Here is a 13,128-nt window from a genome sequence, read left to right as displayed (position 1 = left end):
CTAAAGTAAGTGATTGTAAAGTTATTTTTTGGGGATTGGGTTTGCTTATGTGCAAATCATTTGATCTGTATATAATGGCAGTTTCAGAAAGTCTACAAATGTAAAACAAATATATTTCAAAATAAAAGATGTACCTGTCTAATCCCTTATTAATCATTAATTATTATTCGACTCATATGTTTATTTTATTTAAAATATTGTGTTCCTATTTTGTTTGGTATGTTACTAAAAAAATTAAAAAATGGCACACAAAAAATATTTTATTGGTAACTTCACTGTGCTTTATACCAGACACATCATTTTACTACCTTTCCTTACAAGCCTGTCTAAGAGCTCATGTAGACGATTGTTATGTTCCTGTATTTGAAGCACAGGGCAGCCAATTACAGTTTAAATCAATGGTGCCATGTTGATGACAGTTCAGATACTGAACTTCTTTACATTGGGGGTTATTTACTAAAGGAAAATCCACTTTGCACTGCAAGTGCACTTGAAAGTTCAATGAAAGTGAACTTTGAAGTAAAGTCGCTGCAAATCCGAGGGGGACATGCAAGGAAAATAAAAAAACAGTATTTTAGCTTGCACATGATTGGATGATAAAATCAGCAGAGCTTCCACTCATTTCAGATCTACCCCTTAGATTTAGAGCAACTGCACTTCCAAGTGCACTTGCAGTGCAAAGTGGATTTGCCTTTTGTAAATAACCCCCATTGTGTCTGGCATTCAAGCAGCCAGTTGCCCTTCTCTGCCATAAAGACCCTGTTAAAGGGATGCTGGGGCTGGGTGGGAAGTGGTTAATAATTATCTTTAGCTATTATGATGACTAATCCACAAAAATAAAGGGAACAAATCTCATATAGGCAAAACTAAAAGGTAGTGTTTTATTGATACATTTTTACAGATTTTATTAACAGATCCATAAAAATGTTAAACAAGTGCAGTATCAAAAGATATATATATACAAAAACAGTAAATAATATATGCAAAAAACAAACAAGAAAACATCCTTTCAAGTAACACTTTTAAGGGTATTCTGCTTATTGGCAATGTGCAGTGCTCAAAAAAAAAAAAAAAAAAAAAAAAGAAAGAAAAATTTTAATCCACTGGTGTAACAGCCTATGTAAATTCTAGTATAAAATGTAAAGGTTCTTTAAATGGGAACTTTCATTTTGTAATTTTAAGTGTAAAATTGACAGAAGGCTAATGTTATAGTATAACTTGCAAATGAGCTCCAGTCAGGAATTCCATCATTTACATCATGTACCTTGGAACTATGGCTTCAAGGAAACCTGTACTAAGAACAAAATGTACACTGCAATTGATGATCTCTGCGTCTGAAAAAAGTTAGTTGCCTGGCTGTGATGCTGATCCAATGGCTTCAGTAAATTGAATAATTGATGCAGAACAAGTATACTACAAAGTTCAGATTTTTTTATTCTTTGTGCTTATGTCTAAGAAAATATTGAAGTGACACTAAACTCTAGTTTAAATAAAAAAACTCTATTCAAATATGCATTCTTAAAGAGTAACTTCAAATTAGTTGAGAAAAAAAAAGCATTCCCCTCTGGGTGATCTATGTACACTGCAGGGATTTTAACAAACTTTTTTTTTGCAGATTTCTATCCTTTGTTATTCTAAAGGAATAGCAGTTTGTTGGTCTTTGTCCATGTACAGAGTACATGTGAATGGGAGTGACTTTATAATTATCAAATCAGCTACTGCACTTGCAGGGTTCTAATGAGGAAAGTTGCAGGATCTAAATTAGTTTAGAAGTGACTTCCCTTTGGGAGTATCTCACCAAAATTTATATTTTTGGTACAGGGGATGCCCAAAATCTAATTTGTATCTTAGTGCAGACTTCTGGGAAAGTCAGTAAGCCAATCACACAAGTAGAAAATGCCATACACCATCTGTGTACAGAACACCTCCAGGTTGCCATATGGCGGGGATATGCAATTAGCGGACCTCCAGCTGTAGCAAAGCTACAAGTCCCATCATGCCTCTGCCTCTGACAGCCACAAGCATGACATCCAGAGGCAGAGTCATGATGGGACTTGTAGTTTTGCAACAGGTGGAGGTCCGCTAATTGCATATCCCTGCCATATGGCATTGGATTTTATAGAAAATGACAGCACTGCAGATTGAAAAAGGAAAGGTATTTTTTAAATAACATTCATCTACAATATGACTGGTGTATCAATTGTATATTTTTTTGTTTACAATTTTTTTCCCCACAAAAGTGGAGTTACCCTTTAACTCAAAAAATCTCCAATCTTTTTTTTTAATTTGCTGTTGTGGTCCGACTTTCTGTTAGAGGGTAACTAGGTTGGTTCTCCATGGTCCCAGTGCATATAGGAATGTAGCCACCCTCTTTTGGTCACTCCAGAGATCGAGTATTAGCTATCGGACATGTAATGTGCATAGAGTAGTGCATATGACCCCAACTAACATGCAATGGAGTGTCAGGGCTAAAAAGAGCATTTTTACCGATAGAAAAGGGTATTTTAAAACATTTCCTGGCAAAACTCACAAGCCTAAATCATAACATGCAGGCGTACAGGACTACAAATACATAAAAAAATTATGTGACTTCAGTTGGGTATTAATTTCCCTTTAAATACTGTACAATAAAATCGACATATATGTTACAACCGTCTACACGTTAGTCCTTCATTATTGAAATCTGGTCAAACAAAAAACAACAAATAAATAGGAACTCCAGATTCCAGGTATGGATATCTTCTACATATTTATATTGGTCCAGCTTGTATATACCATAACTGGCAGATCTCTTGCTATTAGAACCAGCGTGAAGTGTTTTTCTTCATTGGTCCAGGTTGGACCATTATTTGTAGCATACTTGGCTGATGCTCTTGAAAACTGTAGACACCGCTACTCCAGTTGTTTCTACTTGTTTCCGGATCTGATCTCGCGTTGAGTGCCTGGTCTGCTGCATTGTAAACACAGCAGGCCAGACACTCAGCATGGGCACCATTCAGAGAATGCTTTGAATTTTATGAATGAATGCAAAGTGTTCTCTGATTAGAAGAGGCAGAGAAATGAGGTGGTGACATCATGCTCTTCATCTCATCCAATCAGAAAACACATTGCATGCATTTAGAAAATGCAAAGCATCCTCTGAATGGCACCTGTGATGAGCGGCTAACCTCCTGTGTTCAGAATGTAGCAGGACATCTGCTCAGCAAGGGACCCCGAAGTAAGTGGAGATCACTGGAGTTGCGATGTCTACTTTAGTGGTTTACAGTTTCCAAGAGCATGAGCCATGTATGGTATAAATAACAGTCCAAGCTGGACCAATGTAACTATGCATAAAATCTTTATACCTGGAATTCCAGAATAGCTGGAATAGCAGACACTAAGCTTTAGACTAGACTGGAATATTTGTGCATTTAAGAATTACTGGTCATAAATAAAAGCTTAACTCTCAGCATCCTTGACCTCTAACCCAGCCCAGACCCCCAACCCCTCTTCCCCACCGATTACACATGTAACAGAAAATATAGACTTGTACGCATTTGTATTTGGACAGTAATTTCATCCTGTGGGGTCCTGTTGGATCCTGTTGTTCCCACTCAGCTCACATTTGTCAGACTCATCAATAGAAAAAAACGGCCAGCTTGGGCACACATGCTGAACTAAGTGTGAGCCTGCCAAAATTCTTTATATTTGATAAGGAGGGTTAGGTAGGGAGTGCATTAGGGGCATCGTGGATTTGGCGCATTCATTCAGGTTTACAAAGTGCTTTATAAATTCACTACTACATATTGTTATTAATATCTATCATATAAATATAAGGCACAAATATTCATAGGAATGTAATTCTTCACAACTGTTCAAATAATATTTTAAATTGACCACAGACATTAAAATTTTGATTGAATTCTACAAAATATTGTTATATTTAATAATACATTTTTATTATTTAATTATTATTATTTAAAAATAATAAACGGTATCCAATTTATATGACCTTTACATTACATCGTTAGTGATAAACTTGGATGGATCATGCAATCAAAATGTTACTGAAGATTGAACTAACAATAGCTTTCCCTTTTAACATATGTGTTCTCTTAAGCTGACCATATACTGTACAATTTGATAGTACAACCTCCTTTAGATCCACCTTTATCTACGTATTGCTATGGTCTACCTCAAGTAATACAAAGGAAATGGCTTGTTTAGGTTTGTCCTTATATTACTTAGTGTTGGTAAATCGAAAAGCAGATTGTTCAGTTTCTGTACAATCACACTGTATAGAGGTCATAGCAAAGAATAGGTAATGGTTAATATCGGACGTTATGTATCAAAGATTAAGTCCTGAGAACTGTTTTATTTTCTTGTAGCTACCAATTTGAATACTTCTCAGGAAAACTGCAGTTGGTATCTGAAAGTTTACACAAGCTAATACATGAGGCTCATGCGATGTTAGTTCCCGATTTATTTCAGAATGTTCAGGTCTTAATCACATATTACATTCCTTTTAGGCCAGAGGAAATGTGGCCTTTCTTGATGTGCTGGTGTATAATGGCTGCTTGAAATGCCGCCATATGACCAACACAAGGCGGACAATGAACACAGCACAGGCAACGGCTAGCAACACAGCTGCAAAACAGAAAAAAAGGATATAAATAAAAATTCAGACTTTTCTCTGGTTTTAGGTCATAGGCCCACCAACAAGCTACATAACTTTGAGACAGGCTGTATGTATACAGAACAACTGGACAGCCTGCATCAGAATCACAGTTTAAGTATATAGAAATGAGGTAGAAGAAAATGAACGATGTTATAATATTGATGTTTGATGATCTAAGATCCATAAATTCATAGTCTAGCATCTTCTAGACACACATGTATACACATGCCCCTTAAACACAGTCTTCATATGCATGTGCACATCCCCACACTGCCAGGGTTAGTAAAACCTTGTTTAGGTCTAGGGGACTTGTTACAGAATACTTACTTACCAGATCCTTAGCTACTCCACGCCACTAGACCTGTTCCCACGGTGTCTTTTTCCCCACAATCCAGCAGTCTAAGATCCTGACATCAAGACCAATGCAGAGTTTATAGTCCTTCTTTGGATGTGATGACACCAGGGGACAGTCCACAGATGGAGCATGGGCGAGCTACCTCTGTCAGGAGTGCGGAGGATCAGGCAAGTTTAAGAACTTCTCCTTTCCCCCCCCAGCCTAAACAAGCCGCTGGCCCTTGCAGTGAGGAAAAAATCCCACTGCAAGGGATAGTTTTTCTCAGACTTGGGATTTAAGTATGTGCTAATATAACAACTTAAAGCAGAACTAAAAAAACTGTTGAGAGGTTGGCCTTTAATTATTGAAGATACTTCTGCAATAAAAAGCTAATTTCTGCCTGCCAAAAATGAGCTGTGCGTGCTGACTGCCCAACCAAGATGGCTGAAGAAGATGAACCCAGAAGACTGGCTAAAGATTTCAGCAGTGGCAATGAGGGAGATCGCGGCACTGGAGGGGTCCTTTTGTCAGGAAGTTGCGCTATAATGTGCAAGTATTCTTTGCATACTTAGACATTTTGGTAAAATCCCACCTACTTGCTAGTAGCCTTTAGTTCTATGAAGATGTAGATTCCAACAAATGCTCATTCCTGACTGATTCTATTAAAACATATCCCTCTTTACCAAGGGGTCCATTTTACAAAGTTTTCACATAAAATGTGCGCAACTTCCACCAAGATTCACATATTTTCTAAACTGGTAAATGTGAATACTGGGTAAAAGTTAGGGAACCTTGTGCAAAAACTTTTATAAATGGATGCCCAATAATTTTGCAATGTACTATTATTCAATCCTTCCTGTAATATATTCTCTCAGTACTTACCCATATACTGTACATAGTGTTTCCATCGTACAGGATGCCAGGGATGGGTCCTGGATGGGAAATACATTTCCCCACTATCTGGGTTGTGGTCCCTTGAAGGAATAGATCAAGGGACATTTTTCTATGCAGGTTTTCTTATCCATGCAGAGTGAGGGGTTCCGGGAAATATGGTCAGAGAAGAGAGGACTGATTTCCTTTCAAAAATTTTTTATTAGATATTGTACTTACGTTTTTGCGCGACTTAAAGATTTGCATAGAACATTCCGAAGGCACATACAGTGCCTTGCAAAAGTATTTGGCCCCCTTGAACTTTTCAACCTTTTGCCACATTTCAGGCTTCAAACATAAAGATATAAAAAATGTATTTTTTGTGAAGAATCACCAACAAGTGGGACACAATTGTGAAGTGGAACGAAATCTATTGGATTTTTGAAACTTTAACTAATAAAAAAATGAAAAGTGGGGCGTGCAAAATTATTCGGCCCCTTTGCGTTAATACTATGTAGAGCCACCTTTTGCTGCGATTACAGCTGCAAGTCGCTTGGGGTATGTCTCTATCAGTTTTGCACATCGAGAGACTGAAATTCTTGCCCATTCTTCCTTGCAAAACAGCTCGAGCTCAGTGAGGTTGGATGGAGAGCGTTTGTGAACAGCAGTTTTCAGCTCTTTCCACAGATTCTCGATTGGATTCAGGTCTGGACTTTGACTTGGCCATTCTAACACCTGGATATGTTTATTTGTGAACCATTCCTTTGTAGATTATGTTTGGGATCATTGTCTTGTTGGTAGATAAATCTCTGTCCCAGTTTCAGGTCTTTTGCAGACTCCAACAGGTTTTTATCCAGAATGGTCCTGTATTTGGCTGCATCCATCTTCCCTTCAATTTTAACCATCTTCTCTGTCCCTGCTGAAGAAAAGCAGGCCCAAACCATGATGCTGCCACCACCATGTTTGACAGTGGGGATGGTGTGTTGAGGGTGATGAGCTGTGTTGCTTTTACGCCAAACATATCTTTTTGCATTGTGGGCAAAAAGTTTGATTTTGGTTTCATCTGACCAGAGCACCTTCTTCCACATGTTTGGTGTGTCTCCCAGGTGGCTTGTGGCAAACTTTAGACGATATCCATAAAAAGTATCTTTGAGAAATGGCTTTCTTCTTGCCACTCTTCCATAAAGGCCAGATTTGTGCAGTGTACGACTGATTGTTATCCTATGGACAGACTCTCCCACCTCAGCTGTAGTTCTTTGCAGTTCATCCAGAGAGGGATCATGGGCCTCTTGGCTGCATCTCTGATCAGTCTTGTCCGAGCTGAAAGTTTAGAGGGACGGCCAGGTCTTGGTAGATTTGCAGTGGTCTGATACTCCTTCCATTTCAAAATGATCGCTTGCACAGTGCTCCTGGGGATGTTTAAAGCTTGGGAAATCTTTTTGTATCCAAATCCGGCTTTAAACTTCTCCACAACAGTATTACGGACCTGCCTGGTGTGTTCCTTGGTCTTCATGATGCTCTCTGCGCTTTCAACAGAACCCTGAGACTATCACAGAGCAGGTGCATTTATTGATTACACACAGGTGGATTCTATTTATCACCATCAGTCATTTAGGGCAGCATTGGATCATTCAGAGATCCTCGCTGAACTTCTGGAGTGAGTTTGCTGCACTGAAAGTAAAGGGGCCGAATAATTTTGCACGCACCACTTTTCAGTTTTTTATTTGCTAAAAAAGTTTAAAATATCCAATAGATTTCGTTCCACTTGACAATTGTGTCCCACTTGTTGGTGATTCTTCACAAAAAATTAAAATTTTATATCTTTATGTTTGAAGCCTGAAATGTGGCAAAAGGTTAAAAAGTTCAAGGGGGCCGAATACTTTCGCAAGGCACTGTATCAGAACGCAATGCATTACAGTAGGAATGGACAGCATAGCTTGCATTGATTATGCTATTTCCATGACATCATGCAGATAGTTAACATTACTGTATTTCAAACACTAACTAATTTGCCCTCCAGCCTATTTAAGACTGTGTAAAAGGGGACAAAATTGATTGGATACAGTAATATTCCCATGACAGTTCATCCCCAGCAGAGAGGACTGATTTCAGTACTCTCAGGTTTGGAAAGTCCTCATATGGGAATGGAGAAGAGTTGTTCATACAGTAGATGTGAGAAAGTGTGGTTTCTCTGACATCTGAGATGCTGTTTGCGAATCTCCTGAGGCCTTTAGGGCATCCTGAAGCAGACAGGAACCCCTAAACCTTGGTGTGGAATTGGTATACTGGCAGTGAGCGAACATGTTATATCTACATTATACCAGAGTCTTGGGCTGTTTTGCGTTTTTCTGAAGAAATCGGTTTTGTTTGCTGATTTTATGAGAATACAAAACAGTTTACATTTACAAAAAGGATGATTGGTGGTCCTGTGCCCCCCATATTACACCATCTGGAATGTACAGACTTACCTATATAGATGTGATTTCCATCAGGAGAGGACTTTTGAAAGTTTTTGTCCAGAGATCCTGATAAAGCCACAATAACCACAGGATACACGGTCAATGTATAACGGACATATTTTTCAAATACAAAGTTTTCCAAAATAAACCTGCAATGATAGATCGTTCAGACAGTATTAATGATAAACCAGAGCAAACATTCCTTCTTACCTGCCAGGGGCTCTAGGAGACTTAAAATATAATGTTACCCTTATGAATAATTGGACACTGTAAAGTAAGATGATGTCATACAGACCTTTGTAAACTTATACCTTTCTAAAGTAAACATTGTGGAACAAAGTAGAACTTTGGGAAAATATACTTATGAAACATGTCCATGTTTACTGTTTTACCTGCCAAATTATTTTATGTTCTTCTCATAATTTCGCACAACTAGAGGTATAGAGGTAACATAGAAAGCATTTCACCATGTGGCTGTGCAGAGCAGGGGTGCTGGATTGTATGTATTTCAACTGGAAATGTAACTATTGGCCTAGAATTCTACTAGTAAATAATATTAACAAACTTGATTTTTTATTTTTTTTTGCTCTGGCTTAGAATATCGATTTTGCTAGGAAAGTGGCAAGTGATTGCGATTGTCCACTCGTAAAACTAGATAGTTCATCTGAACTTGCACGACTTCAAACCCGTATCTCAGTCTGACTTTGGGGGGCAACTTGAAAGACAACTGTGTGGGTTCATGCACACATGTCTATTGAAATTGCCATCAAAGTTTCCAAAAGTAGTGCAGGAACTACTTTTGGAAAAGGTGTGGCACCACAAAGTCGGCGTCGCACCGATTTGGATGCTTCTATTGCCGGTAATAGGCTCAGAGTTGACATACGCAAAATCATATCATATCATATCATGTTCAAGTTGCATCAATGTGAACAGGAGCTAAATCTGTCCTCAAGGTGCACTTCAATATTGTCAGAAATTACAGGAAAGCAGCTATCAAATGGCAGGCTGGAAAAATGCCAAACTCACAAATCCCCCATTTAAAAATAAAAAAAAACCCATGGAACATTTATATAACTATCTTGTTATATAACAATTTAAACTTTAATAAACAGAACAAACGCACATAAATAAGCCATGAAAGATCAAATGTTTGCTAAAAAAAAGTTAAAGTGTTCGAAAACGATCACCTTGTAAAACAACACATTCAGTTTAAAATAGAAATAAAAAGGCAAATACATTTTTGTATAGATATAAAGAAAAACTTATAAATACCCTTTTCCCATTTTTATAAGTGACCACATTCCCTCTGTTCTCAGCTGCAGAAGAGCAGGGGGGAGGAGAAGCAGCAGTGCACTGAGCTTCCCAGTGATTGGCTGTGCAGCGGGGACGTGTCAGGACAAGTTTGATCTTTGGAGGAGAGCACACTGAGTTCACAGCATAGCTAGAGAACTGACCACAGTGTGCTCTGCTTCTTAGTGTGGTCAGTTTTTAACAGGAAAGGAAGGGGACTAGCAGGAACACCAGGGATTTTACACAAAGGAAGCAATACAAGAAGATCAGGATACTTTCTCAAACAAGTACATGGTACAGTAGGCACATATCAGGAAAATTAATTGTTGGGGTAACAAACGCTTTAAGTACAAAACTAGGTCAGCTGCCATGGCCAAGTATAACTGATGGCAAAAAACTTAATACAAAAACAAAAATGTAATATACTGCAGTTTACCAGTTCTTAGATGTGGTGGCTGCAATCATGTTTTTTGGCCAAGAGCATTTTAAGTAACTCACAAAAATACTTGATAATCTTGCCAGAAATGTAGTGTTCTTGTCAATTCCTGAGAGTTGAACTGATGTATCAAACAATGCTATCTTTCTTCCAAAGCCATCTTCTGTCAGTTACTAATTACTGTGATCCATGTAACAAAGGTTGTCCTAGAGTGAACCCATGGCTCCCGCCAACCAGACTGTCAGATTTGTTTACGTAGGATTACTGCCAGTGACTATAGGTTCTAGCAATAATCATTGTGTTCTGCTGGCCAGGCTCTTGTGTTCTTCCACCCATGGGAATAAAGGAAAAAGTCTTAAAAATAAAAAATAATCCAGCCACCACATCTAAAGACTGGTAAGCTGCAATATATTACATTTTTGTTTTTGGGTTTACATACACATTAAACATTTCAGCATATAATAAAATAAAAAAAATACTGTATAATGATCTATGCATTAAGGCTACATACCATAATACCACCTCAAAAGCTAGGATGGATAGACATACAGTAGTGGATACACTGTTGGGAATGCCGCCATTGTATGTTAAGGCCACAGAAAAATTCAGGAGACAGGCTATCGTAGTCCATGTTGCATATACAGCTATTCCATTGTGTGCCTAGGAAGCAAACCAAATATCTGTAATAGTCTTTAGATAAATCAGTTATACATGTCTTATGCATTTCATCCACATAAAAAAAACAGGAATAAAAACAAACATTCAATAGTTAATAGGATTGAAGAACGGGAATAAATAAATAAATAAATAAATAAACCTCTTATGCCGCGTACACACGATCGGAATTCTGGACATAAAAAGACCGATGAGATCTTTTCATCGGAAAATGTTACCGTGTGTATGCTCCATCGGAATTTAGCTGTCCGAATTTCCGCCAACCAAAAATTGATAGCATGTTCTCAATTTTCCCAACGGAAAAACTTTATATCGGTAATTCCGATTGTGTGTATGCAATTCCGACACGCCAAAAATCACGCATGCTCAGATTCAACTACGAGACAGAAGCTATTGGCTACTGGTATTGAACTTCCTTTTTCTAGTCCCCTCGTACGTGTTTAAGTCACCATGTTATAAACGATCGGAATTTGATGTGACCGTGTGTAGGCAAGACAGCTTGAGCCGGATGCCGTCGGAATTCCGTCGGGAAAACCATCAGAGCTTTTTCCGACGAAAATTTTGATCGTGTGTACGCGGCATTACAGCTGTGATGGCTATTCAAGTCAATGAAGCGGTTTCCAATGCCTCAAAGTGTAAAGCGGACTTCCAGACTGAAAACATAGTTGAGCCAGCCATGCTATGTCATGACAGTCCTATATATACATACATACAAGGTAATTTTTTGAGCCTCCTTCACATCACATTTTAGTTTCAGCTGTGGGAAAAATTTAGCAGATTCCTGCAGATGGATTCACAGAAGGATGTGGATAATTGTGGTTGCTCCATACCTCCCAACTTTTTGAGATGGTAAAAGGACACCTATTAGCAAAAGTATGAAGGCATAGGACACACCCCTTCACACCCCCTTAAAGGGAGAATGATACAAAACAAAAAAAATGATGATGAGTAAAACCAACAAGTTATTTATCTTTATTTTTTACCACCATTGGGCTTCATGTACACTGCTGGTAAACAGATGTTTAGGAGGAGTTGGGTGTTTTTCAGCTGCCCCTGAACTCTCCTCTATGTTATCTTATCAGTACATGTACACAGGGCCGTTTATAGTAGTTTATAGGCAGTTGAGTTTAGAAGCATTTTTTGGAAAGCAAAAAAATGCATTCAGGACAGGACAGATGTTCAGCGGCATTTGAAATGCCAAATGCCTGTAACAACTTGTAAACGTGGTAACTCGCATTTAGCCGTTTCATTTACAGACGTTTTTCATTTTTGACCATTTGCAAAAACGCAGCTAAACGTGGCAAAACTGACGTTTTTAAACATTGGTTACGATTGGTCAAGTTAAATCATTCAGGAGAGGTTTTAAAATGTCCCGTGTACATTAAGCCTTACTCCTTTATATTGGTTTTTGAAATTTACACATGCAGAAATTCAGAATTTGGATGAAAGGTTTAGCACTGGGAAACACATTTTGAAAGATAAATAGTGCATTTTATATCCAACTATACAGATTAGACCAAAATGAGGGGAAAATTAGTAGGAAAGAGGGACTTTGTTCCAAATCAGGCACAGTACCTCAAAATCAGGGACAGTTGGAAGCTATGGTTTCTCAGCCTGTACAAAGAGATACCAGACTGACAACAGCTGCAGCTTTCTGCCTGTACATGGAGTGACTACCTGTGGTTAGGAACAGATGATTGCCCCTGGATGCAAGTTGTTTGTGTCCAGAAGTGATCATCTGTCCCTAACTCTAGGTGATCGTTCATTGTGCGATTACATCCGAACACAGGTGGACAGCATGTACTCATAAGGAGTAGCTGAAGGAGAGGGTCAGAGTTCAGGTACAATAAATGACTGGCCAATTCTGCCTGAACAAACGTCCACCTAAGCACCATCTGCTAAGATCACGTGACTAGCGCCTAGCCATGTTGTCACACATTCAGCTACCTTGGGAGCCCAAATCCATTGTTTTCTGCAGGACAGGTATTGCATTATTTCATTATTGTATGTGGACAGGATGGTGTTTTACGGTGGAGGATTTTGATATAGGAATGCTTCAGAATATTTTGGAATCAGTAGGAAGCATGCTAGGTCTGTAACTACCCCCACTATTGCATCACTGTGGCTGACACATAATGCACAGAAAAGAAGGCTCCTATCGCCATGTAAGGAACACATGTTTTCAGAAAATTTATGATGTTTCACTAACCAACAAGAAAAATAATGTAAAATCCAGAATTTTATAGTTGCCCCCAGAAGATGCGGATGGGAGGATGGTCACAGATGACACAGGAGAAGGCAACTGTACTAAATGACTTATTTGCCTCAGTTTTTACGCAGGAAAAGGAGGGGTATACCAACCACAACAGTGACACTTCACATGGTATACCCTTGTGGCTAACAGAGG

The 13,128-nt window shown here is 38.5% G+C and overlaps 1 protein-coding gene across 1 annotated transcript in view; it reads right to left on the bottom strand.

Moving 5' to 3' along the window:
• Positions 1 to 855: 855 nt before the first annotated feature.
• LOC143987331 (uncharacterized) overlaps positions 856 to 13,128 on the bottom strand; it is a 31,722-nt gene continuing 19,449 nt past the window's right edge. Inside the window, exons 5-7 of the mRNA XM_077485971.1 lie at positions 10,558 to 10,706; positions 8,330 to 8,469; positions 856 to 4,626 (exon numbers count right to left, since the gene is read on the bottom strand). Coding sequence (XP_077342097.1) covers positions 4,505 to 4,626; positions 8,330 to 8,469; positions 10,558 to 10,706 — 411 coding nt within the window. The 3' untranslated portion in view covers positions 856 to 4,504. The remainder of the gene's footprint in view (positions 4,627 to 8,329; positions 8,470 to 10,557; positions 10,707 to 13,128) is intronic.

The sequence above is a fragment of the Lithobates pipiens genome, unplaced genomic scaffold, assembly GCF_037356315.1.
Source record: "Lithobates pipiens isolate NorthernLeopardFrog02 unplaced genomic scaffold, aLitPip1_a1.2 Scaffold_18, whole genome shotgun sequence".
NCBI classification, from domain to species: domain Eukaryota; kingdom Metazoa; phylum Chordata; class Amphibia; order Anura; family Ranidae; genus Lithobates; species Lithobates pipiens.
This window is presented reverse-complemented; position numbering and strand designations above follow the sequence as displayed.